At 40.4% G+C, this 27,005-nt stretch overlaps 2 protein-coding genes across 2 annotated transcripts; one reads left to right on the top strand and one right to left on the bottom strand.

Annotated features, from left to right (window-relative positions):
• Positions 1–2,181: 2,181 nt before the first annotated feature.
• On the top strand, positions 2,182–3,668 carry npy2r (neuropeptide Y receptor Y2). The gene has a single exon (XM_034883204.1). The coding sequence runs from the start codon at positions 2,182–2,184 to the stop codon at positions 3,259–3,261; it is 1,080 nt and encodes a 359-aa protein (XP_034739095.1). The 3' UTR covers positions 3,262–3,668.
• Positions 3,669–11,177: 7,509 nt separating this feature from the next.
• On the bottom strand, positions 11,178–24,949 carry LOC117954649 (PDZ and LIM domain protein 3-like). Its single transcript, XM_034888612.1, has 7 exons — positions 24,697–24,949; positions 18,678–18,829; positions 17,782–17,866; positions 17,477–17,664; positions 14,495–14,622; positions 13,247–13,358; positions 11,178–11,660 (listed from the first exon to the last, which is right to left on the bottom strand). Exons 1-7 carry the CDS (start codon positions 24,787–24,789, stop codon positions 11,471–11,473), a joined length of 948 nt encoding a protein of 315 aa, XP_034744503.1. The 5' UTR covers positions 24,790–24,949; the 3' UTR covers positions 11,178–11,470.
• Positions 24,950–27,005: the final 2,056 nt, after the last annotated feature.

Below are 27,005 nucleotides of genomic sequence, written 5' to 3' on the forward strand. Positions count from 1 at the left end.
TATTAGGATTACTTTAAGGGCTCAAATGATGACGCACTTTGTGGGTATAATAGAGTAAAGTCAATGAAGCACAAGGGTTTTAACACCTCTGAAAAGTGGGATTTGGCTTTTATTACTCAATATTATCTGCAGACATGCTTTTGTCATCATCACTCAAACATCGCTGTAAAAACAATTTTCAGGCTCAGAGGTGAGTTTACCTCATAATTGTCAACGTACAATGTTGACGTTGGCAAACTTAAACATGCCTGACTGTAACGTCCTGATTAATATTCATGTTGCCCTTCATTAATTGACACACTCTGATTTTGACTGAATTACCTTGAGGTGTGTCTAACATGGTAGACTAACAACCTGAGGGTGTACCCCGCCTCAGTTTACCCCGTTGGGATATCTGTGGCCCTGCACAGGACACACAGGGTGTAATTGGTTTAGGAGTCATGATGTCTGTCTCTGAGTACTTTTGACTTAGTGCTCACAAAGATGGAAAGAAGCAAAAAACAACCAAGTTCTCATGCATTCAACCCAACTTATGCAGTCAAATTCAGCCAGCCTTTTAAGAAACATTATTATCTGCCGGCAATTAAGGCACATTTAATATCTTATTTTAATAGGAAAGAAATAATGATCAACCCCTGCTCCCTCTTTCTGAAGGACTGCTCTGCAGAGGCACACCTAGCTGCTGGCATTCTGCAAAACAGATCAAACTGTAGTCCATCTATAAGTAATTTGATTCTTGATTATGTTTGAAACATCTCTGAATTTGTTTGAATTTCTCACACTAACTGAGAGTTGAACACAAATGCAGCATTGGTGTTAATATAATTATATATATACCCAGAAGCGAGCTCGTTCGGAATACAATGCATCAAAAATGACCCATTGTGGGGCAAAAGGTGGGGCTGAGGATGTTGGTCAGGCAAGGACGTTTCCTCTCTGTAACTCAACACGCATCATGTTTTGTTCTCTCACTGTCTCGCAGGGCAGGTAACGCGCGCCCTCAAAACCAAACGGGCTGCAGAGCGCACTGGCAAATGTTGCGCGCTTTGCTTCTGAGCGCACGTTGTTCCTCCTTAAAGAATATTCAACAGAGGGCGTTTGAGTGGATTATATTGTTGTTGTCTTTTCAAGACAAGCTTTTATGAAACTCTTCTGGAGGCAGAAACAATGAGAGGAATCTGAAAACATCTGCAGATGGAGGTGAGTAAAGCGCAAGATCTTTTGATCCGGACAATTTATCAGTATGGGAAAACTGAGCAGTATTCTACTGTTTCACTGGTTTGTGTATTAGCAACCGACCAGAATCTTTTTTTCTTTATAAATGATTATCACAAACTGCTGCGGGGCCCAGTCCGCATTTTTAACTTTTAAAGCTACGTTCTCTGCGTAATGGACACGTGAAATAGAAATAGATCCAGACTGGGATTGTGTAAAGGTTCCTTAGACAATTCACGCATACTCATTTAAAATTTCCAGTCCAGCAGCAGGTTGTCGCTCATCTTCACTCAAAAGTTCAGAGGTGAGAGTCCAAGCTGGAAAACAGAACATGAAGACTAAAATAAGTGAAGTCACGATGACACTTTGGAGTGTCCTAGAGTTGGGAGTGACTTCAAGTGAACGAGCTTTACGCTTTATTTGTAGATAGCTGCGGTTCATATTACAGCAAGCCTCCAACAGTGCTTTCAGAGTGTCCATGGCTGTTTATGTATCTCGCTCTATCTGTGATACAGCTCTAGGATCAGTCTCCTGATATCCTCTGCAGTGTGCCAAGCTAATTTTTATGTTAATAGTCAAATTTGCATAGCATAAATCATAGCGCATCTTCCTCTGAAATGCTAGTTAGATTTCTTAGCAGGTATCAGTGCATACCTAACTCAAATAAATGTTCTTAGAATCTGTTGAAATCTACACATATATTAAAAACACTTCCACAGTGTCATTATTTGTAGACAGAATACATATTCCTTAACGGCAACGCTTTCAAATGTTCCAACAAAAATTTTGTTGATCACACAGCATTGTTTTTGGAGAAATTTAAACATTTAGCCAGCTTATTGCCTGTTGATGTAAAAAAAGAAAAACTGATAAAAAATAATTGACTTTGTTAAGTTACAACATGTGTGTCCAATACTGAAAGTGATGTCCATATTTCCCCAGAGTGACTTATGGAGTCTGTTCGCAATGGATTCAGCAGACCAACACAACAAATCTTCCAACTGCTGCTCAACTACCGACACAGTGAATGATGACAACTTTTTGAAGCTGGATGACAGCACAAAGCTGGTTGGAGTTCGAGTTATTCTCATTCTTGCTTACTGCACAATCATATTGCTTGGAGTCATCGGAAACTCCTTGGTGATATACGTCGTCTCCAAGTTTAAACATCTACAGACGGTGAACAATTTCTTCATTGTAAACTTAGCTGTGGCAGACTTGCTGGTGAATATGCTATGTTTGCCTTTCACCCTTGTCAACACTCTGTACGGCGAGTGGATGTTTGGTAAGGTGTTGTGCTTCATGCTGCCCTTCTCTCAAGGCCTGGCTGTGCATGTGTCCACCGTCACCATGAATGTCATCGCCCTGGACCGCCACAGGAGCATTGTCTACCACATGGAGACCAAGATGTCCAAAGACATGTGCGCTGTGGTGATAGCCATCACATGGGTTGTCAGTGCGCTGCTGGCCAGCCCGCTTGCCATCTTCAGGGAGTATGGGACGTTCATCATCCCACCGCACCAGTCTATTCAGGTGTGTGCGGAGCATTGGCCGGGAAGCAGCGCAAATGGAAGCATCTACAGCATATCAGTCATTCTGGTTCAATATGGTTTACCTCTGGCCATCAACTGCGTTGCATACATCAGCATCTGGAATAAGCTGAAAAAGCATGCGGTTTACGGAGGTCGAAATGACCGCCATCAGCACAGGAAGAAGACCACTAAGATGTTGCTGACCATGGTCATGGTTTTTGCTGTCAGCTGGTTGCCTTTAAATGCGTTCCAGTTGGCTGTTGATATTGACAAGACGTTGCTGTTTATGAAGGATTTCAAGCTGCTTTTCACGGTGTTCCACATTGTCGCAATGTGCTCAACGTTTGTCAATCCCATCCTGTACGGGTGGATGAACAATAACTACAGGGTGGCCTTTCTGTCCGTGTGTAAGTGTTACCAGCCTTTTAGTTCGCAATCAAGACACTCCAAAAGCAGAGAGACACAAAAAAATGAAGACAAGGTTTGTACAGATTGCAAATCAACACATGTCTAAGTTGCACATTCAAAGAAGGTTAATTGATAATCATTTTTGGAAATGATTGATTTGTATTTGGGTTTTTGTGGACATTTTCAGGGAGGATGAAAACTGTATATAGGTTGGAAGAAATTAATGAAGTGTTTGAAAAGGGGCCTCATCCTCAAAGTGACTAAATTAACACTGCGACAAAGGGGGGGGGGGTCATACTCACTCTCATTCCAATCAATACTTGGCGACTCACAAGTAATTATGGGTAAAACCATGATGGATATCCCTCTTGGTTGATGCAGTTTTTCTGGTTGGCTTGTTTCTCTTTTTTCCAACAAGTTCAACAAACCATACGGCCACATATAGGTCAATTGTTCCTACCCTCTGCTGTGACCCATATGGCTGTTTCATAAATTAGTGTCCCTAGCGGTGGCAGGAAACAACACCCAAAGGAGTTTTTTTTCTGTCCTCATGCCTAAAGGTAATAGTAGCTTTTTTAAACAGAACATTGTTATATGGTCACAGTGTGGCTAGGTTCCGGCACCAAAACTGTTTGGTTAGGTTTAGGAGACAACTGTGACCCTAAATATACACATAATATAGGGCCTGTGTATCAGTGTAAAAGGGGGACTAAAATATTTGACTCTCACTCTCCACTTGAATTCTGGAAATGGTCTTTTTTAAATCCTTGTCCTTATATTCTTATCTAAAAAGCCAGCATTGAATTTAGAGTATACACTTAAATGCCAAAAACCATCACTGCAGGGGGAAAATCAACTGCCGACATACAAAAATACCAAACAAAACAACACCCATATAAGACACCCATATAGAGTTTAAACAAGAATGGTGGTGGCTGATCCTGTTTCTGACATGAAAAGTTAAATCCCTGACCTGTATGGTGGACATATAATTCTAATTATGAGGATTAAGATTCCCCTCACACCCATATTTTAGTTAAAGTTTTTCCAGGGTTGATTTTGAAGTATCTAAAACACATGGATATAATGAAATTGTGACTATGATACCTGGCAATAACTGCAGATGATATCTTTTAAATGTCTTTAAAAAATTCATTGTAATAAATCCTCTGCAACTTTCTGGCATGTTACTTTCATTTAAGCAAAATCAAGAGGAGAGCCTATTTAAATTGGTGCCTTTTTAACTGTTGAACAAATCCCATCATCTGCAATCATATCAAGTTTTACAACTACAAAACCTCAGTGTTTGTCCCTTGTAGTTTGTACATGTTACAGTGTACATCTCTTGAGGTTGTTCTGTGCTATTCATCAACCTACCTGACCTACTTGATTATGATATTTTATCACCACTAGTATCATATAAAGTCATAACAACCTTTGAATGTATTTTCAATGTAAATCTATATCTACATGAACAATAAGAAGGCAGAATAATGTTTTTCCTACTAGCGTTGTTGCTTCAATAATTCATCACTGAAGCATTTGTAGATATTTGGACATAGTAATGTGCTAAGGAAACTTCATTGTCTGTGATATGTTATATAAGTAAAATGTGCAGCTGTTTACAATCAGGAATTCACTGCTTTAAAAAAAAAGAAAGGTTAATTACAAAGTCCATGGAGGGACCAGACAGGGATGCCCTTGTTCCTCGTTGCTGTTTGTACTGGCCCTTTAAACCTAAACCCTGCAATCAAGTTATGGACATTATGCCTTTTTTAGGACAACCTGTGCTATCAAGAAATGTCTGCAAGGATACCACATGAACATAAATTGTTATATGAATATTAAGACAAAAGAAAAAAAAACTAAACAGAAAATGTTTTCCCAAATCTTCATTTGTCTGGGTGGTGATGGAGTGGATATAACACATGCAGTGGATAGGACACATGCCTTTTATGTGGGAGATCTGGGTTCAATTCCCACTGCGATACATCAACCAATGTGTCCCTGAGCAAGACACTTAACCGCTAGTTGCTTGACATACTGTACATAGCAATTGTAAATAGCTCTGGATAAAAGCTAAATGACATGTAATGTAATGCAATGCTATTGAATGTAATGTAATGTAATAGAGATTTCCCCACGTGACAAATCCATACACTTTTATCCAAAAATAGTTAGTTGTGTTATGTCCAAAGCCTTTCCTGTCTGCTATGAGAAATCAGACCGCCAAATCACACATTAATGTCCACATCCAGGGCCGGCAGAATGACCTGAAGCTCTGCCGCCTACTCACACACATACAAGGAGTTATTGGCTGAGTGAGTTGCCCTTCTCCTGACAGCACTTCATGTTCATTTCACCGTCATAAAGTTGGATAAAAATATGTTTAAAAAAATGATACCCATCAATGCTCAATGCGATGAGATACAGACAATTGCTGTTCTGGCTGATTTTCGTTTGTATTTATAAAAATTGTCAATGGGATCTAGTCATTTGATTAAGTGTTATTACTGACAGCGTCTCATTTTATCATTTGTTGGACATAATAATATCACATTGTCAGCTGTCAGCAAACAAGCCATTAAGTGTTTGGTGTACTGCATGCTAAAATATATGAATAAATGGACAAATAAATATTGAATACATGTGAATTCATGGCATGTGAAATGGAGAAAGTGGCAGACATCTGACTGACGTTTATTGGGGTCGTTGTTCCGGGTTTGACTTCCTCCCCCCCTTGAGTTCCTCCCCCTCCCCAACTTGTCTTTGTTTGCATTGAGTATCCTAATTACCATTATTTGCTTCTCCAGTGATTACACCGGGGCTCAGGTTTTGAAGAGACTTTCCTGTTGACCAGGTCCTCACTGATTTTCTTTTGTGCGTACGTGAGTAGCCAAGGGACTGATGTATTAGCTCTACATGTCCATTCTTAGCATAAGCTATTCATGGTGTTTGCGGCACCTAACCAATAATCATTTCTGTGATTGTCTGATGTTATTGAGCAGCTGCTGCTGTCACAAAGTGTGCCCTCAGGAGGAGGATAGGCAACTTGCTAATTGAGTCAAATGAACAATAGCTTTGAAACTAATTAAATGTATTCTTGTTAGACTTTTGGCTTTCATAAAGGAAAGCACTTACGACATTCCCCATGTCTGTCTCTTGGCTCTCCATCCATACGCATTAATATGTGATTAATGTCAGGGACTAGAGCATCGATTTGGTCAATGCATTGTATGTGAAAGAAACTAAGTGGAGTCAGTAGCGAAACACAGTATGACAGCATATTCATCAGATGGTTCACTTATAGACCATTGTTTGACTTGTGGTGGCTCATAGGGTTCTAGGGATTTTTTTTACTTTTTTTTTTACTTATTAGTGTAAACTGATTCTGAAAAGAGCAGTCATATTATTCAAATGTTCAAGTAGGCAGAATTTTATCTTTTACATAAGTAAGTAAGTAAGTAAGTAAGTAAAACTACCCACCATTTGAACTTGTGTCTCATATTATTGTAAATTGGATATTTTCTGGACAAATAAAATAGGTCTCTACAAAACTGCATTCATTTTCGGAGATAACAATAAACAAAGCCAGCATGTCAGCAACAGTTTCCTACTCACACATCCAACAGACGTGGAGCAATGTTTGCATTCAATTTGAGTAGTTTTTTTGGAACCTGAATTAAAGTCAGGGCAAATATTCAGTGGTGTTGCAGGCTATGCACTGTAGCGGTGGTTTAGTCCCGCTCCAGAGAAATATCTAGGTCTTTAGCTTTCCCTCTTTTCCATAACATATGGCAAACTTTATTGTCCGTTTGGTGATGCAGGATGCACACAATGGGTTTATCACCACTTTCTTAATAAAAAACAAAACAGTCTGTAGTAGACGATTTGAGCTACTGAGAGTAAACCGTAACATTTATGAACCATGAAACCTATAACCGATAAACCTCTCCTTTGTCACTATACACCTTTCAGAAATGACTAATGCAGCTTCAAGACACCTCTTTGGGCTCTGGGAACTTGTGATGGGCACTTTTGTTTGCTTTTGATATTTAAATTTAACAGCAACTACAACTATATACTTAATGAATAATGAATAATCATTATTTGCAGTACTAGAGTGAACTCAGCAGCACACACAGGTAAACATATTCAGGGTGCAGACTGTTGACTGTGTTAAGAGCTTAAAACCTAAGCTTAAAAAAAACAGTAGCTCCCCCAGCTGTCTCGACCAGGTCTTGGCACATCGGCAGGACTCATTTCGCTCAATACACAGTCAAATGTGCAGTACACTGAATCATTGATATAAGCCTACCGATGCTACTGTTGAGCCTTAATATTATTACTAACATTGCACCTTTATTTGTCTGTTTACTGCAGTGCATTACTCTGACTGAAGAGTTTTAGGGGTTCATTACCAGTAAAAGGCTGACTTTTTTTTTAATCACTGCATACTGTTTCTGACTGTCATTGTAACTTTATTGCAGATGATTGTATGCTTGCCTTGATGACACGTTTTATTTTATCAATGACTGCTCCATTAGATCCAATGGAAATATTCTGTTTTTATTTCATCATTTACTTCACGTACAGACTGGAAACTGAAAGTTGAAATAAAGATCTGTAGTTTCGAAAAACACAACGTGAGTGAGTGATGATTGATCCATTGGCTTGCTGTGCTTTTTCCTCAGCCAACCCGGTAGTGTAACTGTTGGTAGCACATGCTGTAGAGGACATTTTCTAGTCTTGCCAATGACATATTTATCTACACTGCTTCCCCGCTTTCCTGCTTTCCTTCTACACTTAATTAAAATGTGAAGGTGAGGGATCAAGCCAACAACTGGAAAACTGCAGTTTGTCAAACCATATTGCATTGTATTGTCTTGTTTGAGTTATGTAATGTATGCCGAAGCAATCCTAATAAAAGAGAAACAGGTAAAAAAATAAATAAATCACATCTTCACTTACAGAACTCTGTTTATACTGATTGAATATTGTAAAGAAGCTGCGTTTTTGCTAATAGCTAGAGGATCACACTGATGGCGGTGTAGGAGTAGGTGTAGGATTCTCTTTTATTGCTAGCAGGATCCTTGACAATACCTTACTTCACTTCATAAGGGTTCCCATTTTCAGACCCTTGAGTGCCAGTTTACCAGTCTGCTTAGAAGCAGTGGTCTGGACCGTAAAGCATGTTGAATTTACTAAACTAAAGTTCAAAGTATTGTGCGGCTGGATCGTGTACAAAGCAGAACAGAAATGTAGTAGTCATGCTGAGCCTGTTACAGGGGACTGGTGTATTTGTTGTAGTGTTGTAGAAGACCTACACATCAGTAAGGGTCAGATCATGAAACAGGTTTATTGCCACAGTTATACAGAATACCGATAATAGGTTGACATTCAATAACAACATGGTGGCACTTTGTAAGAAAACCCGCCAGACTTCGTCTGGAAGCTCAACAGGTTTGGTGTGTGAGTGTGTGGAAAATTCATGACACTCTTCGACAGTCAGTCATCGCCTTTTCTATTATGACTTGGTTTGTTAATTTCTCAATGGACCTTTTTCACAGCAGACATATTTTGACTTGTCATAGTAGAAAAAGCACAGGCGAAATGGATCACCTTGACAATTGCTCAATTGCATCAAGTGTCCCAGTAAGCTTTTTCAGTGAGTCAGCATGCACAATAATCTCCTGAGTAGAATGCAGCCATCATTAATGGTTTTAAATACACCTGTGCTTTTCCTACTATGACATGTCAACATGTCTGCCGGGAAAAAGGTCTATAGGTGACAAGGACAGGCTGCAACATATGGTCAAAGTGGCCTGTCAGATCATTGGTGTTAAACTGCCTCATCTGTCTCACATTTTCTGAGAGTACCAGTAATCTCAAAGGCTTGAGTTATTACACTGTCTTCTTGTGCATGAACACTTTGCGCTCAACTGAATGGTGCCAGCTAAATTTTTGTGTTGTCACAGTATATATCCTACAGGTTCTGCATATTTTATCAGGTTTTATGTATTGTGTTTTCTTTGTGCCTATGAGTTTCTTTTGTGCTGGTTTCATAGCTGTCAGGCAAACAGCCCCTAATGCCAGTTTAAGCATTTAAAGTCCTCCAAACCTACACAGGTGTTTCAGTTTTCTAGCTAATTACACCTAGGCTAAGGTTGCCGGGCAAAGCTCTGATTGGAAGAACAAGAACGATAGGTGCCAAAAGGAATGATTTGTCCCGCCCTCCCAGGTGAAACCAAAGCTAACATGAGACAGGGAGATGTCAATCAAATTAGACTAAAAAGTGGTCTAGTCAAACAATAAGTGAAGCCACCTGTGTGGTTGTTTTACAATGGACTGGGATTCACAGGTTTCAAGAAAAGAAAATGTAAAAGTGCACCAGGCTCAATTTAGCTTTTTTTTGTTTTGTTGTTTATTTGGAAGCAAATTATAGAAAAAAATCTTTGCTTAAACTCAAACTGCTAATGCTCATATTCATTTCTATTATAATCCCAAAAGTATTTTTCACAGCGGACATTTTAACATGAGTGTTAGTTCATAACATTGATGATAGCTATGTTCTAGTGCTCTCGTTCCGACAGCACAAGCTGCTTCCAGTGTTGTCAGGCATTTACATGCATTTGCTTCATCATAGAAATGTGTTGCTAGTGTTGCTTTTTTAATTATTATAGCTTGATATGTTGCTATCAGCTGGCACATAAGCCCAATCATAACTTGTGCTATATGAATCACTTGTAGGTAAGTGATGACGCAATCAATTTTGTCTGGCAAAACTTTTGTTTGCTATTGTCAGCTTGAATGTTGTGCGATTCAGTACCAATTTGACCACAAAACAGCATAGGACGTCATTACTCACAGGTTTGTATTCGCTCTAAAGCCGTTAGATGGAAACACTTTTTCACCAGCTTTGTTTGCTTGACTGTTTTTGTGATTTTGAACTTCAGATAATTTGATTGACAAGTGGATGGAAACTAATCAACTGTGTGCCAGAAAAAAACCAATTTGAAAACATGCCATTATTATGGCTAAATAAACTGCTTCTGTTTGTAGCCTGCACAGTTTGCTGCTTACAGTTAAGCTAACACAGTCATGACTGACGAATATAAACACAACCATGAAGCTGCTGAAGCTTTTGAAGCTGTCAACATTTAACAGCCACCTTTCAAGTATCCAGCAGGTGAGTAACCAAAGTGTAGGTCAGCTGCTCTGTGAGGATAAACTTAGGCACATTGGTGCTTTTTAGCTAGGTGCTAACAGCAGAAAGCTACCATGCTCATAATGACGCTATCGTGCTGATGTTTACAATATCAAGCCTGCCATGCTCACCATTTTAGTTTAGCATGCTAACTGATGGGGTTTGTCAATAGTTTTTGAATAATTTGGTAATCAACCAAAGTAATGGACGAATTGAAATTGTGACCTAATGATGGCATGAGACGAGGTTTAAGGTTAAAGTTGTTACAAGACATCCTGAGGGGGAAATGAAGGTATGTGTAAATGTCATGGTAATCCATTCAATAGAGGTTGAAATATTTAACTAAAAACTGAAAATCAACCTCATGGTGGCACGGCAGAAGAAGTCAGGGTGATCACCAAAATCAGCAGGTGTTAACCCCGGGGGACCATCAACTGTCAAAATGAAAATTCATTGCAATCCATCCAACAGTTGAGATATTTCAGTCCGGACCAAAGTGGTTTAACTGACTAACCTAGAAGCTGAAATGTCAGAATTAAACAGGTTCATAAATGTTTTATTTTTTCTTTGACGTGATTCAAAGGACAAATGTGTAAACTAATCAAGGCAGCTGCACATCCACTTGTAAACCTGGAATCCCTCTCCCTTTTATTTCTTCTTACGGCTATTTGCATGCTAATATTATACTTAGGGTTATTACATTTTTTGAAAAAGCTGTTTCTCAATAGATATAGCCACATAAATGCTGTTTTCTGTTAATACCTACAGGTGAATGTTGCTTTCATTTTAAGGCTTTTGAATATAGATGCCATGAGTCAGTATTAGCAGAGGTCTTTATTGGAAATAGAGGCTGTTAAATTTTGTAGGAACTGGCAAGATAAAAGTGACCAGTTTCAGTGTGCTTTGTAGTCGGTGCTGCTGGGCTCTTTAAATAACCAGGTGGAGAAAACATCATACTGTTACATTCAGCGATTAAAGTCTATTCTTCTCATTGAAATATTACTTTACACAGAGACAACATCAGATAAACGAGTGCAGCTAACACATAGAACAGATGTAGGACATAGGAGTGTCTGTTTGCATGCGTGTCTGAGTGTTTGTTGGGGATCTATGCAGAAGGGAAAGTTGTGATGAGGTCATGTCCCTCCGGTGGTCTCATTCTAGAGCGAGCGTGAGTCTCACAGTACAGCTGCCCCTCTACAAAGAAATAGCCCTTCTGTTTGAGGTTGACTTCACAGTCGGAGCACACAAAGCAACCAGGGTGACGATATTTGTCTCGTGCTTTCACCACCGTCCCGCTGTAGCAGAAAAGACAGAGAGGGAGATGTCAAAAGCATGTGTGTAGTGTTGTAGTAATAGTTAAGTTAGTATAGTATACTAGATTAATCAGGGGTTAAGAAATTAACTTTCTACTAGCCTCCAAAAAGGCTAGTAGATTTTAAAAGTTACCAGCCAATTAGATTTTTTTCACTAGCCAAATTGGTACTAATTTTAACAAATGTAAAATAACATTACTACTGGTACTTAATTTGAATTTATCTTGGCTATTGTCTTTGTTTCAGCGTAGCTAGTAATTTATACAACACATGGTGGGTACGTAGCCAATGGATGGTTGTATGACACGTCACAGCATAGTGTTCATGGGAAATGTAGGATTAGTACTACAAGCAGTATTGGAAGATAAACATTGCGTTTCCTAGCCAAACACACACAAAAGGAAAACAAAACAATTTGGAAACACTGACTTGTTGCATCGTTTCTGCAGCCTGCCAGTACAGACGGACACAGAATTATTTGCTTAATTCATCACCACCCAAATGGGCTAGTAACTTTACAACCCCCCAAAGTTAATTTTAACTCACATTTGCCGGGTTGGCGGGTGTCAATTTAAAGCCGTAATAATAATACACACTCCCTAATGGATCCAAACTGAGGTCACTGACAAAAGTGACCTGAAAGCAGCACATAGACTGCACCCATTTTCAATGGGATCGTCTAACTTTTCAACCGACAAATACCTGTGCCATCACAATAATTTGAATAATGCCATAGTAAACAACAATACCAATTCAACACATAGTGGCATAAAGGAAAGTAAAGAAGATTTTGATTGGTTAAACAAAAAAAATGCAAAGAGACTTAACTTTCCATACATACAAAGAAGTTACAGTAACTCTTAATTACCCTATTATATTGCCTTAAGAATAACCTAATGTTTTATAACACTCTATAATGACACTTTTGAAGTATTTAATGTATAAGTCAATCATGATAACGTCTGTGACTTTAACTGGTGTATAACCAGTTCCTTTAATACTTGATAACACATATCATATAATGACATTATGTATGATTGCATTAATATAAACATAAGCAAGTGTTTGCAATGTCTCAACAATTAATACCCATGTACAGTAATTCACAGGCTGATTACAGATTATTGTGAATGTCTATGATTGAAATTATGTGACAATACTTTTTAACGTTTACATTAGTTAGGACTTGGAAAATGCCTAGGAGATTAACTGGAAAGCTCTTTATCAGGATCTATTTTTTTTTATATAAGGATTTGATTTGTTTATGTGGTCAATGAACAAAATGAGTCCTATTTTTGTAAAACAATGTATTTGTAAAAAGGCATGTTCTGATTTATATTATACGTGTGCAATAGCGGTACAATTCTTTGCAGCAGCCCTGCAATGAGCAGTACTTGGAGCGTATTGCTTATTTGTGTTCAGATAAAAGGGGTTTTAAATAATTTGTATACATAGTTAATGTTGCTGTGGACTGTATTGTTCCTAAACTGTATTCCACCCTTTGTTTGTATTGACACTTGGATGCTCTAAATGTGAATCACAGATGATTTCTTTCTATTTTTACTCACACAATCCCATTCCCACACTTGTCGCACACGGGCAGTTTCTGCAGGTTTCCTGTGGGCGGAGTTGGCCTGGTTGTGGGAGCTTTCACGGTTCTGGTCACAATGGGACGAGTGCCTGCCCACATGGGAGAGAGTCCACTCAACAAAACAATGCTGTAGCTATACAGGAGCACGTGAATGACAACAAAATAAAAGACTTAAGAGAAATGAGGCAGGGACATTTGTAACCTCTTCAATCGTAAATAAGTGCTTCCGAATAGGGTATCCTCTTATTTCATAATTCAACTCTACCAAGACTCACTTTTATAACACAGATAATAAAGAAAACACATGGGTGAGGGATTTTGTAATGATGTATTGTGTTAACACAAGTTGAATAAGGGAAAAGGGAGTGTGGCTTAATTACATATTGTGTAGCATGTTGTCTAAGTTATAGCGTTGGTTAGTCATCAAGGGTCAAAGGAATTGCATAAATGATTTCAACAATGGTATTTTCACCTTTGTTCCCTTTATGCTTATGAATGGACTTACCGGCATAATTGTTTATGCCACAGTTGGTAGGTAATCAAATGTCGTTCAGTAAATTTAGCTGTAGTGTAGGAGTTACAGCAGTTGGTCATAGGTTTCCTCTTGTCCACATGTCAAAGTTTCTTTGGGCAACACACTGAAGCCACAAAATTGTTCCCGATGTGTGTATGGGAGGTAAAATAGAAGTCGCTTTGAAGAAAAATAAAAACACTTGCTGCTGCATCTTATTAAATAAACAAAAAAAACTAACCTAAATTAAAAACTCTAACATTATCTAAACATCCGTGGTGTTGCGTTCTTTAGGCTACTTATGTTAGTAGTTTTACATGACTTATTAAAGCCAATCCCTGATGTTTTACCAACCCAATTAAGTATTTTTTGTTTCCTAAAGTTGGTTAGTTTTGTTTCATATTGTTGACTACTGCGCCCGTCATGTTAAATAGATCATGATTACAGTCCCGTGATTAAACTGCCACCATGCAGCAGTAAATAAAACTGCTTACTGAGTTACTTTTGGGTCTCTGAATAGAATAATAATGTCGTTTAGGTATGAGGACGTGTTCGGGCAGAACCCCAGAACTCATAGTAAAAAGCTGATTTAGAAAATGAGTTTTCAAGGCCTTTAAAACATCTATGTGTTTCCATGACGAGGTGTTGCGTTTTTTTTGGCCAAGATGCTTTGGTGTAGTGGAGGTAATCGTCTGGGAAAGATGAAGAGCTCACCATCACTGTCAATAAATTCCTGCAGGGCTCTGAAGGAGCCAGACTGCCGAGGCTCCTGGGGCTCCTCCTGGTCGTTCTGTAACATCTGGTACACGTCAGAATCCTTGATACTGGTCAAAGTCTTGTGGCTGAGCAACACACACACACACACACACACACACACACACACACACACACACACACACACAGTACAATGAAATATTTGGTCACAAACACAAATGCAGTCTTCTATCCAGTGGCCGAAGAAGGATTAACACCCTTCACTTAAGTAAAAGTACTAATATCACAAGTTAGAACCCTGCATTCAAAACCATATTTAAGTCAAGGTATGCGAGTATTATCAGCCAAATTTCCTTAAAGTATTAAAAGTGAAATTACTCTACGGAACCATGGCAACCCGAAGGTGTTTTAGGATCAATATTACTGCCGCATTAATGTGTGTGTTGCATGTTACTTCTGTAGACGTTCTGTATGGTTGTGCTAATTTTAATTCCTTTATATCATGTTGGCTTGGGTGGATCTAGCTCCGTCAGTGGGGAGTTTGGGGGGGGAACCGGAGGGTCGTGGTTCAAGTCCCCATACGGACCAAAGTAAGACGGTGGACTGGGAGCTGGAGAGGTCCCAGTTCACCTCCTGGGCACTGTCAAGGTGCTCCTGAGCAAGGCACGGAACCCCTAGCTGTTTGGGGTGCCTTTTCATGGGCAGCCCCCCCCTCACTCTGACATCTCTCCCTTTAATGCATGCATAGGTACTGAACGTGTGTAATTCAGGCCTGTGTGTAATGTGTGTAATAACATCAGAGTGTAAATTGTAATTTCCCCTTGCAGGATTAATAGTATACATTCTTCTTCTTCTTTTGACCTTACATTGTTAAAGGTGCAGTAGGTAACCCTTATAAAACTAGGAGAATACACACCACATTTAATCACCAAAGTTATGTGGTTTCCATGGGACAGGTTGCAGTTAGACAAGAGTAGAAGTACAAAGTCGCGTCAAATGGAAATACTCAAGTACTCAAAGTCATAGTATGTCCAAAAAAGTCATATGATAATATGTCCAAAAAAGTCATAGTATGTCGTAAAAAGTAAATGTCCTTAGTTCCATTCAACCACTGCCACTGACTATGACATAGCACTGCTTTGGTACAGAGCTTGCCATGCTTCATGATTTCTTTTTCCTAGACCTCCCTAAGTCAATTTAATTCATTCAATCTAGTGGCAGAAAAGATGTATTGCAATCTTAACCGCATTACCCTGAGTTTTTTTTAAACTTGTGTTGAAGCAGAGCAGGTGAGAACAACCAGCTGGAGATTACAGAGCTACAACTTAGCGAGTCAACCTTAAAAGGAGAAAAATGCTTAGATGCTAAATGTGGGATGAGGAAGAAGCTTCATGGGCTGAACCACAAGGAGGAAAATGTGAAAGGAAAGATGAATATTTTAGCTGAGTTTTACAGCATGCTGATTCTACAACACGCCCTTTTTATGCAGATTGTAATATTGTTTTTTTCATAATCATGTTCTGGTTTGTGGCTTATGCTTGCTTTCAGTAAATATCTCGGGGTGACTTCTCTTCTTCAGCGGCGCATAACTCAATTCAAATGTAGTGGTAGGAACAGAACATATTCTCAGCGTGACACACCACATATCAGGTACCCTAATGAAATCCACATGAGGGGACAGCTGAACAGTGGTCTAGTCTGCGAGATCCGCAGGTATACGCAGTATACCACTAAGAAAAATCCAGGATTTCCATATACCCTAATGGCATGAAAATGCCACGCAACAACATACTTTCCATTATATTTTTTAAGTATTTTGAATCGTCATCTGTGTTTTTCTTCTTTGCATAGGCTAGGTTGGACAGTTTTCCACCATAAATAGGTGAATAAAAGTGATCTGATTGCAGAATATAAAGTGTTTGATGCTTAAAATAACCCTGAGGGAGGACAACCAGACCGCCCACTATGATATGCTCCCCTCCCACAAAGGCAGATTCAGGCCCATAATGTATATATAGGCCAATATATTAATATACGCCACAGTATACCCACTACAATACATTAGACCACACCACTGCGGCTGAAAGCTAACATACTGTAGCACATCTGTGGCTGTGTTAAGCTACTCAGCCGGGGACTGGGAGATTCAGGAGAACAGGTGGAGTTCAGTGGATGTATTTAGGAGCCCTTTCAGGCTGTAATGATCATAAGTTATTAACCGGAAAAAACAACCGGATACTTTTACTATTTTAAGATCTTTACCGTTATTGGGGAAAACATTTAACCTCCTTTTTCAGCTATTTTGTGTATTTGTTTCCTTTTCCTGTATTATTGTTTATTCTTCATAATGTTCAATATGTTTGAACTATTTCTATTAAAACAATTAGGCAATTAATGAGTTTTGTGATGGAATATTCTAAACTTGGATCAGCTGTTTATCAGAGATTTTAAGAAGGAGATTCCCTCCTAAGGAACACACATTTCCTGGGTGAAAGGCTTTAGTTATGCATCGGGAAGCAAACTCAACACTCTGGCTTGAAAGTCCTGTGTGTTAACCGTGTTCTTACAAAGCTGCCGTCAATGCAGTTAACACAGCAACAGAAAATGTGGAATGCTTACTAATTACAGTGCATAACTTTTTGTTTTTGGTTCACAAAAAACATGCTGGTTTTGTGACGAACGATATCCCTCAGCTATTTCTTTTGTAATAAATTTGACAAAATGGCAAAATGTCATTTTGGGCCCAATTGCGTCAGATGACTTGCATTTCCAGTTGTGGCAATTACAGCAGAATGAAAGCAAAACCTAGTGCAGTTCCTGAGGGGAAATTTCATATAAATCTCTAGAGCCATATTTCTATGGATAGCATGGCTATTAGCCTAATCAGTGTATGATAGCTGCCGAGCTGTTGCCGTATGGTGCAGGGCTTTGAAAAGAACCTAACTGCCATGTTTTAGCAGTAGATAAAGGGAGAAGCATCACCTCTCTGGCTTGGGCAGAACCAGGCCTCGGATCTGGCCCTCCATGGCGTCCTGGATGTTGCCTGACGAGTAGAGGCCTATGGGGGTGTTGTAAGCAGAACTGACCACCTGATGCGTGTCATCGATGTTCGCTGCTGCAACAAACGGCTGAGCTTTCCAGTTGTGAGCAATGCCAATAGGTTTATATTCCTGTAGAGAGAAGAAGGATGCAAGGATATTATTGAGACAATGGTTTGATAACGATGTGAAAAAAAAAGTCTACCATAATTAAAAAAAAGCGTGAAGTTTTCCAACACTCTTACAAACCTGGTGTTCTGCTTCCAGGTTGATTTTAAATGGGTGAACTTTTCCATCCTCCACAGCTCGTGGGGACCACAGTCTTGAGTCATTCCTGGAAATTAAGAACAGAGGCTGGTGTTGCATAATCCCAACCTATAAAACATCAAAACTAAGGTTTAAAACTTCTGCTTACATGTTGGCCTTTCCATGTCACACGATTGGATATTTTTTCTTTTTTTTTTTTCTTTTTGAAGGGGATTCAAATCGTATCCAAACTGAAAAGGTGAAAAAACTAAGCCATAAATCATAAGTCATACCAAATTCACCTGATTTCATGGCTGTGCTTTTGAATACTGCCCCATAATTCAAACCACAAAAGCGTTTTTTTCACTCTATGGTGAAACCATGACGTTTCAATTCACATGGTGGAGGTCACTCTTTTCGGTCTAATGTCCATCCCCTTCTGCTTTCTTTGTGTTGGCATTCTAAACCCCGGTGGATTTCTGAGGACTATGGTTAACTGGTCCTCAGATCCCTGCAGGGTAAATCCGGACAGCTACCTAGACTATCTGTCCAATCTGAGTTTTCTGTTGCATGACTAAAACAAGTTTTGAACGTACACATAGTCCACCAAAACAAGGTCCTTCCAGAGGGTATTTTACAGTGGCATCTTGTCCCTGTCCAGGGTTTAGCAACGCCCAAGACAATTGTGATTGGTTTAAAGAAATGCAAATAAACCAGAGCACGTTTTTCTCCCATCCCAAAATGCTATGTGAACTATAACCTTGGCAGTGCAGTAGAGGATGGTCTGGCAAAGTGAGGCTGTTGCACGGCTAATGCATTACATTTCATTTTACTGTGCACGTGTAGCCTCCACTCTGCCCACCACCGGTTTGTGCATGCTTTTTCTTTCTGCAAATCACCTTTCGACAGTAAGACCGAGCTGGTTCCTGGCCTCTTTTATCTTGTTTTGGGCTTCACAGTGCAGCATGTCTGTGGCTGGGACTCCCTCGATGGCCAGGATGACGTCACCGGCACACAAGTTGGCAATAGCGGCTTTACTGCCGGGGGTGACCTGGAAGTGAGGAAAAGGAATACAGAAATACAGACATTTTGTTTTGATTCCTTTGCTAATTTATTAGCCATTTAAGCATTAAGAAATCAGAGGAACCCATGATTTCAACAAAAACGGAAACACCTGCCCCCCCTCCCCTTTTTTTACATTAATGAATGTTGGCTTAATCCCTTGAATAAATAAAACCAAAGAGCAACATTTTTTTAAATTTGTATAATTAATTTTAAGTTTGAACCACAAACAAAATTAGGACTTGCTCAAATTCGATGACTGTTGGGGGTCGTGAGAAGGTTGGGACCTAAAAACAGGGTCATAGGGCAGTAAAGGTATTAAAGTTGTTTATCCTATTAGTTTTGTATTAGACATTCCAACATATAATGTTCGGTTGCCATTGTAGCAGATAAGAGTTCACCTGTCATCCTCCCATCAACACCTTGTCTTTTTTTTAGAGACGCTGAGACTCCACAAGGTCACACAGGTAGGAAAAACTCGATCAGAGACATAATTCCAAAAGTAATAATACATTTATGTGCAATATGTGAGTTACCTGGTTGCAGTGCTCCATTGTATTTAAATGTTGACTCACACCTGTCTGTAATTTTAAAGAGGAATGTTGTTTACACAATTTATGTGTACTTCTATGGAATCCCGTTTTTCTCTAAACTGTGTGAACTTTTTGAATCTCAAAGTGGCTAAAATTAAAGAAGTTCCTGGGGGTGAAATTCCCACGACACTACAAACTAACCCCCAGTCCTGCTACACCACGTGGGAAACTGGCATGCATATCTGATTTTCTCAAGTGTCAAGTAGTTCATTGAGTTCATTGGGTTCTTTTTTCCTTGGACCAAATTTTGGAGGTCTGCATCTTGGCATTTAACTAGTACAAGTCTTCTAGCTGGGTTTCCTCAGGGTAGCCAGGGTGGCTGGCGTCTCCCTTAGAGATCGGGTGAGAAGCTCAGTCCTCCGTGAGGAGCTTGAGTAGAGCTGCTGCTCCTTCGTGTGGAAAGGAGCCAACTGAGGTGGTTCTGGCATCTGGTAAGGATGCCTCCTGGGGGCCTCCATAGGGAGGTGTTCCAGGCACGTCCAGCTGGGAGGAGGCCTCAGGGAAGACCCAGGACCAGGTGGAGAGATTATATCTCCAACCTGGCCTGGGAACGCCTCGGGATTCCCGAATCAGAGTTGGTTAATGTGGCTCGGGAAAGGGAAATTTTGGGTCCCCTGCTGGAGGTGCTCCCCCCTCTTTGTCCGTTATTTTTGTTCAATTCATTAAGCGTCCAATACTACAGATATGAAAAATAATAAAAGATTACATTATTCATAACATGTCATTGACATTAGGATGAATCCAAAAAGCAATATCTTCTAATGTGGTCAACCAGAAAACAAAAAGCTCTGCCTTTTCACTTTTTATCTCTCTATAATTCCACATGCCAGCAGTCCAGTCTAGAATGTACAGGTGGGTCGTCTTGTGAAAAGTTCAGGTCTGTTCTCCATCACTGGCACTTCATCTCTTAATACACAACTCAACCGTGAGGCCCCTGGTTCATGTTTCCCTGCTGGGATCACAGCTTTATTTGATTTTCTTTTTCCTTTCTCTGAGTCTCACCTGGCCTAAGTACTCCTGCAAAACACTAAACGCAGACTTCACTAAGAAGCCCAACTATTCAGTTAAACTCAGAAACTAACAGAACTAACAGAGAAAAAACTCGGGCCATTCATTCCGACGTACTAAATCTACAAATGTTGCACCAAATGGACTCTGCCAAACACAAATTTCTCTCTGAGATGCAGATTGCCCTGGTTGGTATGAATTTGTGTAAACTGCCCATCCCTTGTCATGGAGACAAAGTAAACATGTGCTGCTTCCCACAAAGTGACAGCATCCAGATGAACATATGTTCTGCTAGCCAGGAAGTAATCAAGATTAATAATGAGAGAGCCATCAGGGTCACAGAAAATACCTGAGGAGGCAGCTTCAATCCAAACCAAACAGTCACATTTACAATTCACAGGCCATGACCTATGCTCAGCCATATTGCATTACGGGACAGCTACACTGGGATGGTGCTTGAAACTTGAATTAGGCCGTCTGCCTATAAATAACTGTGGATGAAAGTTCTGAGGGGATGTCTCATGCTGCCAAAGGGAGCAGTAATTTACAGTGGAGCGTTTGTTGGAGTGCTGACTGTCTGACTGTATGTTTTACTGCTCTGAATTCTGGCACCTGAATCTTTGGCAAACTTTTTAATGGATTCTTTTGTTTCCACGCAGCTCAGTTGTGATGTCACCCATTTGTCTATGTTTAAATTTCAGGCCATCTTTTCTGTTTTGCTCTGTGTTTTCTTTCATGCTTCCTTACATCCAACTTTCCTTTTCTCTTCCTACGTTATTTGCCGCTTCCTCTTTCCTTATTTATTTACTTTTTTCCCTTTTACTGTGTAAAGTAAAAAGGGGTTGCTCTGAGTGACAAACCCACAGAAGTTAAACTAGAAGAGCACTCGGGGAGCACAGACCTCGGCTAAGTCTTTGTCCTTTCTTGCAATGTAAACAAAATTGAAAATAACTTGAATCCGCACCCCGTGATTCAGATCAGCCCCAAGATATGATGTGTTCTTTCTTAGCCCTTGCTACAACCTTCCACCAAATTTATAAAAACATGGGCCAATACGTTTTCTGAAATCTTGCTGACAAACACACCAAACCGATAACATAATCTATTTAGCGGAAGTTATTACCACCCGACTCTAAAGCCAGACTGAGTCAGCAACTAACTTGTAAGCATAGTGGAACATTTAACTGCTAAAGAGCCACATCTTTCCCTCAGGAGTTGTAGACAAAACAGAGCTCAAAATAGATTTGAAGTTGGGTACCCAGAAATGAGTTTGCTTAGTGTCTTCATGGGCAAGAAGTTACTAACATTGTGTTTACAGCTTGTTGCACTGCCCCCAAGTGACCAACATGATTACAATTGATTTAAAAAAAAGTTCTCTGCTTCTCTTGAAAGTCGCCAGATTCCTCTACCTTATAACCAATGATACAATCTAAGTAGAGGGAGGCAGGCCAGTACAGCCCGATCTGGCAGGGGAGAGTTCTAGCCTAACCAGGCTCCTCTCCTCACCCTGTCTCTCTTAATGATGCTGTTATAGTTTTAGAATGCCGGTGGACTTCCTTTGACACACGGAGCTCCTCTCTCCTTTCTCTTTCCATCTGTGTGCATCCACGTCCCAGAAATGCTTGTTAATAACCTAGCTCTGGGGAGTTTATTCCCTGGAGTCCTTATGTTCTTTCCCCCCCAGCATGTTTCCTTTGATAAGGGAGGCTCCAAAGTCACGATTGCAGTGCTCCTGCTCCGTGCCCTCATGTGTCCTATTGCACCCTGCTACACCCTGCAGCACACTGCTATGCCATCCACTACTACAACTACTATTTCATGTAACGTACCATTATCCTTATTGTGACTACTGTTGCCACTGTTCATCATACCCCCAACCGGCACCGTAAGACACCGCCTACCAAGAGCCTGGCTCTGTCCGAGTCTCCACGCTCCAGCTAAGTTAACCCTAATGACGTCACCAGGGTTATGTTCTCATAGACAGAAGCTCTTCCGTGGCTCCAAAGGCCCTGAAGTACTCCCCATGACATAAAGACCAAGTGAGCTGATCTTGATGTGTGAACTCGGCGACGTGCCCCTTTAAGGCTGCTGTCTGCTGAAGAAAAAGATGATTATCACTTGTGTTTACTTTCCTAGGCCAGCTGGGAACACAGACTGGTCATTAAGAGGAGGATGTTCCGGACCAAACATGGCAGTGAAGGGAGACACTGATGTTTAAAAGAAGTCTCAGGGTTCACTGCAGCAACATGCCTTCAATGTGTCTCATAGACATTGAATGTTGGTGTTATCAGGTATATCAGAGCTTTTCACTTTCTTTGATTAAACAAACATTTCCTATACAAGTATACTTTTACACATTGCTTCTTGTATTACTGCTCACAACCCCACAGATTCCTCTCTCTCTCTCTCTTCTATTCCTCTCCTTCCTCGTTCATCCCAATCCTCTCTCATCACAGAGACCACTAACACAACAGGTGTGGGGTTGTTGGACAGAGCCGGTGGTTTGGAGGCCGAAATATGCTTTCAGTCAGTAAATCCTTAGGTTAGGTCCTCCTCTAAAGATAGAAATATAGACGCATATAACCCTGACAGAGCTGGATTACTGGGCTTCCTCACATCTGATCCTGTGTGACATCAGGGACACAGCAGTCTGGCTGCTGATGAAGACCTCACTGTTCATATTCAGCATGTTTACTTGTATGTAGGCTATGCATTTAACTGTACTGACCTTTTTCATAACTATTTATTTAATCCCCTCTTCTGTCTATCCTTTAATTGTGAATAAGTGAGCTTTAGGGGTACTGGTTGAGATGTGTTGTTAGTCTACAGTATATCAACATCGTTCCACTTCCGCAATTGTTAAGGTGCAGCCGGAAAGTTCTTCAGACGTCCTTTTGGGACGGATGTCCTGTCAAAACCCACGCGTGCCAGAGACAATTTTGATTGGTTTAAAGCAATGCCAATAAACCAGAGCATGCTTTTCCCCCTCCTATCCCAGAATGCTGTGTGGACTAGCCAGTCCCTTCTCCGCAGAGCTGTGGAGAAAGGTCTGGCAATGCGGGACTAGACCTTTGGACAGAACCAGGCTAGTAGTTTCCTCTTGCTTCCAGTCTTTGTGCTAAGCTAAGCTAAGCTAACCAGCTGCTTCATATTTACCATACAGACATCAGAGTGGTAGTGGTCTTCTCACCTAACTCTCACCTAGAAAGGCAAATACATGTGTTGAGTGCCTCCTTTAAGTGAAAACAAGTTCTTTTCATGTGATTCGGTTGTTTTTTTTACTTTGTATAAACAGGAAATGCCCTATTAGTTTAAGGAAATCATCGTTTTCATCCACAGATTTACCAATCTGAATCGGCAGCCACAACTTTCTAAATATTTTCTTTTTAACCAAGTATCTGTCCAATAAATCATTTGTTCATCCAAAGTATTTGTAATTTGGTTTCTGTGAGTTTACTTGATTAAAGTACAGTTATTTTTAGTTTGTAGATTTTTAGTCAATGTGTCATCTCCCAGCTCGGCCTGTGCTGTCAGTCTACAACAATGTCACGCTTCGGGACGCTGCGTGTCAACCTCAAGCTGACGTTTATTAGCTCCTGAACAGCTGCGCCGGTGTACGTGGACACATCGTAATGACATAATACTCATGCTCATCTTCTCCAATAACTCTCAAATGAATTCTTCTATGTTTTGACTCAACTGTCAGCACGCAATGTCCTGAATGTGGAGGGTTTAAAGATAATTTGATTATCTACATCTGGAGGATTCTACCTTTGTTTTTTTTCAATAAAAAAACAAAAATCATGTTTTACTCAGTATTAATTAAAATACTCTGCAGGACTGTTTAGGAATAATGTCATAACCTCACTGTGCTCATAAATTCTCCAGTCTGAAATCCACACAATGAAATAATTGTGTGTGTGTGTGTGTGTGTGTGTGTGTGTGTGTGTGTGTGTGTGTGTGTGCACATGTCAGAGCACAATGTAAGCTGCTATTTGTATCTAAGCCTCTTGTATATCCTGTGGCACAGGTGCAAACCCCATGCCAGGCCAAACACTCTTTCTAGAACCAACCTTCTTGGAAACACAATGTTGACCCTTACCAACCAACCAACTTCCTCAAATCATCAACCAACAGTAAAGACAGTACAAGCAGGGTGAAATGTTCTTCATCAAGTTATTTAGAGAAAAATATTTTCAATCCTTTCCTACTAATCTTCAGTTCTAATAATAGACACATCCAGTCCCTCACTCACCCTGGAGATGGTCAGGGGCTGGTTAAAGTCCTTTCCTCCTGTCAGGCGAAACCCCCAGGGGGCCGGACCATCCAACACGACGCTGAGTGCCATGAGCCTTTAACGTCTTTCCGCTGTTTGATAACAACAGCACAGACAGTAAACTGCACGCTACGGGGAACAAAGTCAAAGAGCAAAGGAATATCAAAGTGATGGAGATTTTGACCCATGTGGGTTGGAACAGGGGGAGGAGAATGGACAGACCCCACCCCAGGAGTGACTGTTCTACCAGCACTTGCTCACCAGTTTTCCTTATTTGTTGAGCACTTTTTTCTGATTTCTCTTTCTCTTTTACTACTTCTCTCTCCAAATAGAAAGCAACGTTTTGCTTCTAAAATCTGGTAGTACAAAAACTTCACTCATCCTAAACTAATCCGGTTTTGGCTCCTGGTCTGCGAGTACCTACATGAACTCTTGTAACAGAGTGAGAATGTAAACCAGCACCAGCAACCCCCCCCCCCCCCCCCCCCCCCCCCCCCCCCCCCCCCCCCCTCCATCGCTTCTCATCCCTGGGCAGCTCACAGTTTGGCTGGCCTCGTCTGGCTCTGGTTGACGGGTCGTGCTGCTCCTGTCCTTATTTGGTCTGAAGGCGCAGCTCCACTCTGAGTCCGTGGAGGTCCTACAGGCACATTCCAGCCACTATTGATCTGGATGGGACCCAGGACTCTCACCCCTGCACTTGTCAACAATCCAGTTTCAACACAGGTTTTCGACACATCATCTCCCTTTTCCTGTGTCTCTGTTTTGTCTGTTGAAATAAGTTATTTTATGTCTCTCAAAAGATTTCCTCTAGCCTATAAAAAACCTTGTTTACTGTGCTCTTTGTTTATGATCACAGTGTTTCATTACAGCCAGTTGAATGTGTTTACACATGCCCTTCATGTCCGCATTATATCCAAAATTATAAAAACACAAAAGGCTTTCTGTGGCGACAAGAGCACTCTATCAACAAAGTGGGACTGAGGCTTGTTAATCTTTGTCTGCACTGATCGGCCTGAGTGTTCGCTCAGAGTTTTTCCATCATGTTAATGACTCACAGTGCCAGTTAAAACAGTTGAAGAATCACAGCACAAAATCTGTCAACTGCGTAGAGCGTTAAAAAATGTCATTATATAGGCAAGGCGGGTAAACGCAGAAGTCCAGGTACTGTCACCATTCAAGTGCATGTACGGCAGTACAGAAATTCCACAAACAAATCCCTTCAGCTACCAGCTAACTCTTATTGCAGCTAGCTAGCTTGGTTGGCAGAATGCTGAACTTGACATTTTTAAGCAACACAATATGTTCCAATTAACTTTGATGAAGTGAAAACACACAGTAAGATGTTCAACATTTTAAACGAAAACACGGACAGCACCCAAAAACAAGTACGCAGCTATTTTAATGTACAAAGAGCCATGGTTAGCATTGCTAAGCTTCTGTCATGATTTACAGGATTTAAAGCATCCACTGCTTTGTCATTTATGTTTTTAATAATTGGAGCATAATTTACTTAATGAACACCAGACTTAAAACTAGCACTCGAGACCATACATTTATTATAAAAAAACTTATACTGAGGTAATAGATCAAGTAAGAAGTAGGGTAATTTTCCCATTGACTTAGAAATAACTTCTTGTTGGAGCTAGTAGAGTCGCCCCCTGCTGGGAAATTAGAAAACTGCAGGTTTAAGTCACTTCCGCATTGGCTTCACTTATCAGAACCGGAAGCCTCGTCCGTTATTTTTACGTTCCAACTTTGCACCTGTAACCATGACCAACAATGATGTCATGCTACACTGACACACCCTGGAGTTCCCTTATGCATTACTGCTGGATGCTGAGAGTTAAACAAGTTTGGGGATATCTTATGTTTCTGTTATCAACAACCATTTCATTGAAAAAGACCCAAACTAACAATTAACTGATCCTATTGACAATTAATAATTAAGCAGCGTCTGTATTTCTCGGTACCATAGAGCATTGTCATCCAAAAACTTGGGGTGACAACATATGACAACATATAGGGAAGATTCCAGATTGGCCCATCTGAGTTTACTTTTTCCTCAAAGGCGGAGCAGGATACCCAGGGTGTCCTTTCTAGCCACTAGGGGACCATAAGCAGGCTAGGGGAACTTGTATTAATTAAAATAAAACTTAAACAGTGAAATGTTCCTGCCATGGAACCTATAAGGAGCCACACTGTTTCACTAGGTAACATACACTCACCGGCCACTTTATTAGGTACCCCATGCTAGTAACGGGTTGGACCCCCTTTTGCCTTCAGAACTG

Source organism: Etheostoma cragini, chromosome 2 (assembly GCF_013103735.1).
Source record: "Etheostoma cragini isolate CJK2018 chromosome 2, CSU_Ecrag_1.0, whole genome shotgun sequence".
Taxonomy (NCBI): domain Eukaryota; kingdom Metazoa; phylum Chordata; class Actinopteri; order Perciformes; family Percidae; genus Etheostoma; species Etheostoma cragini.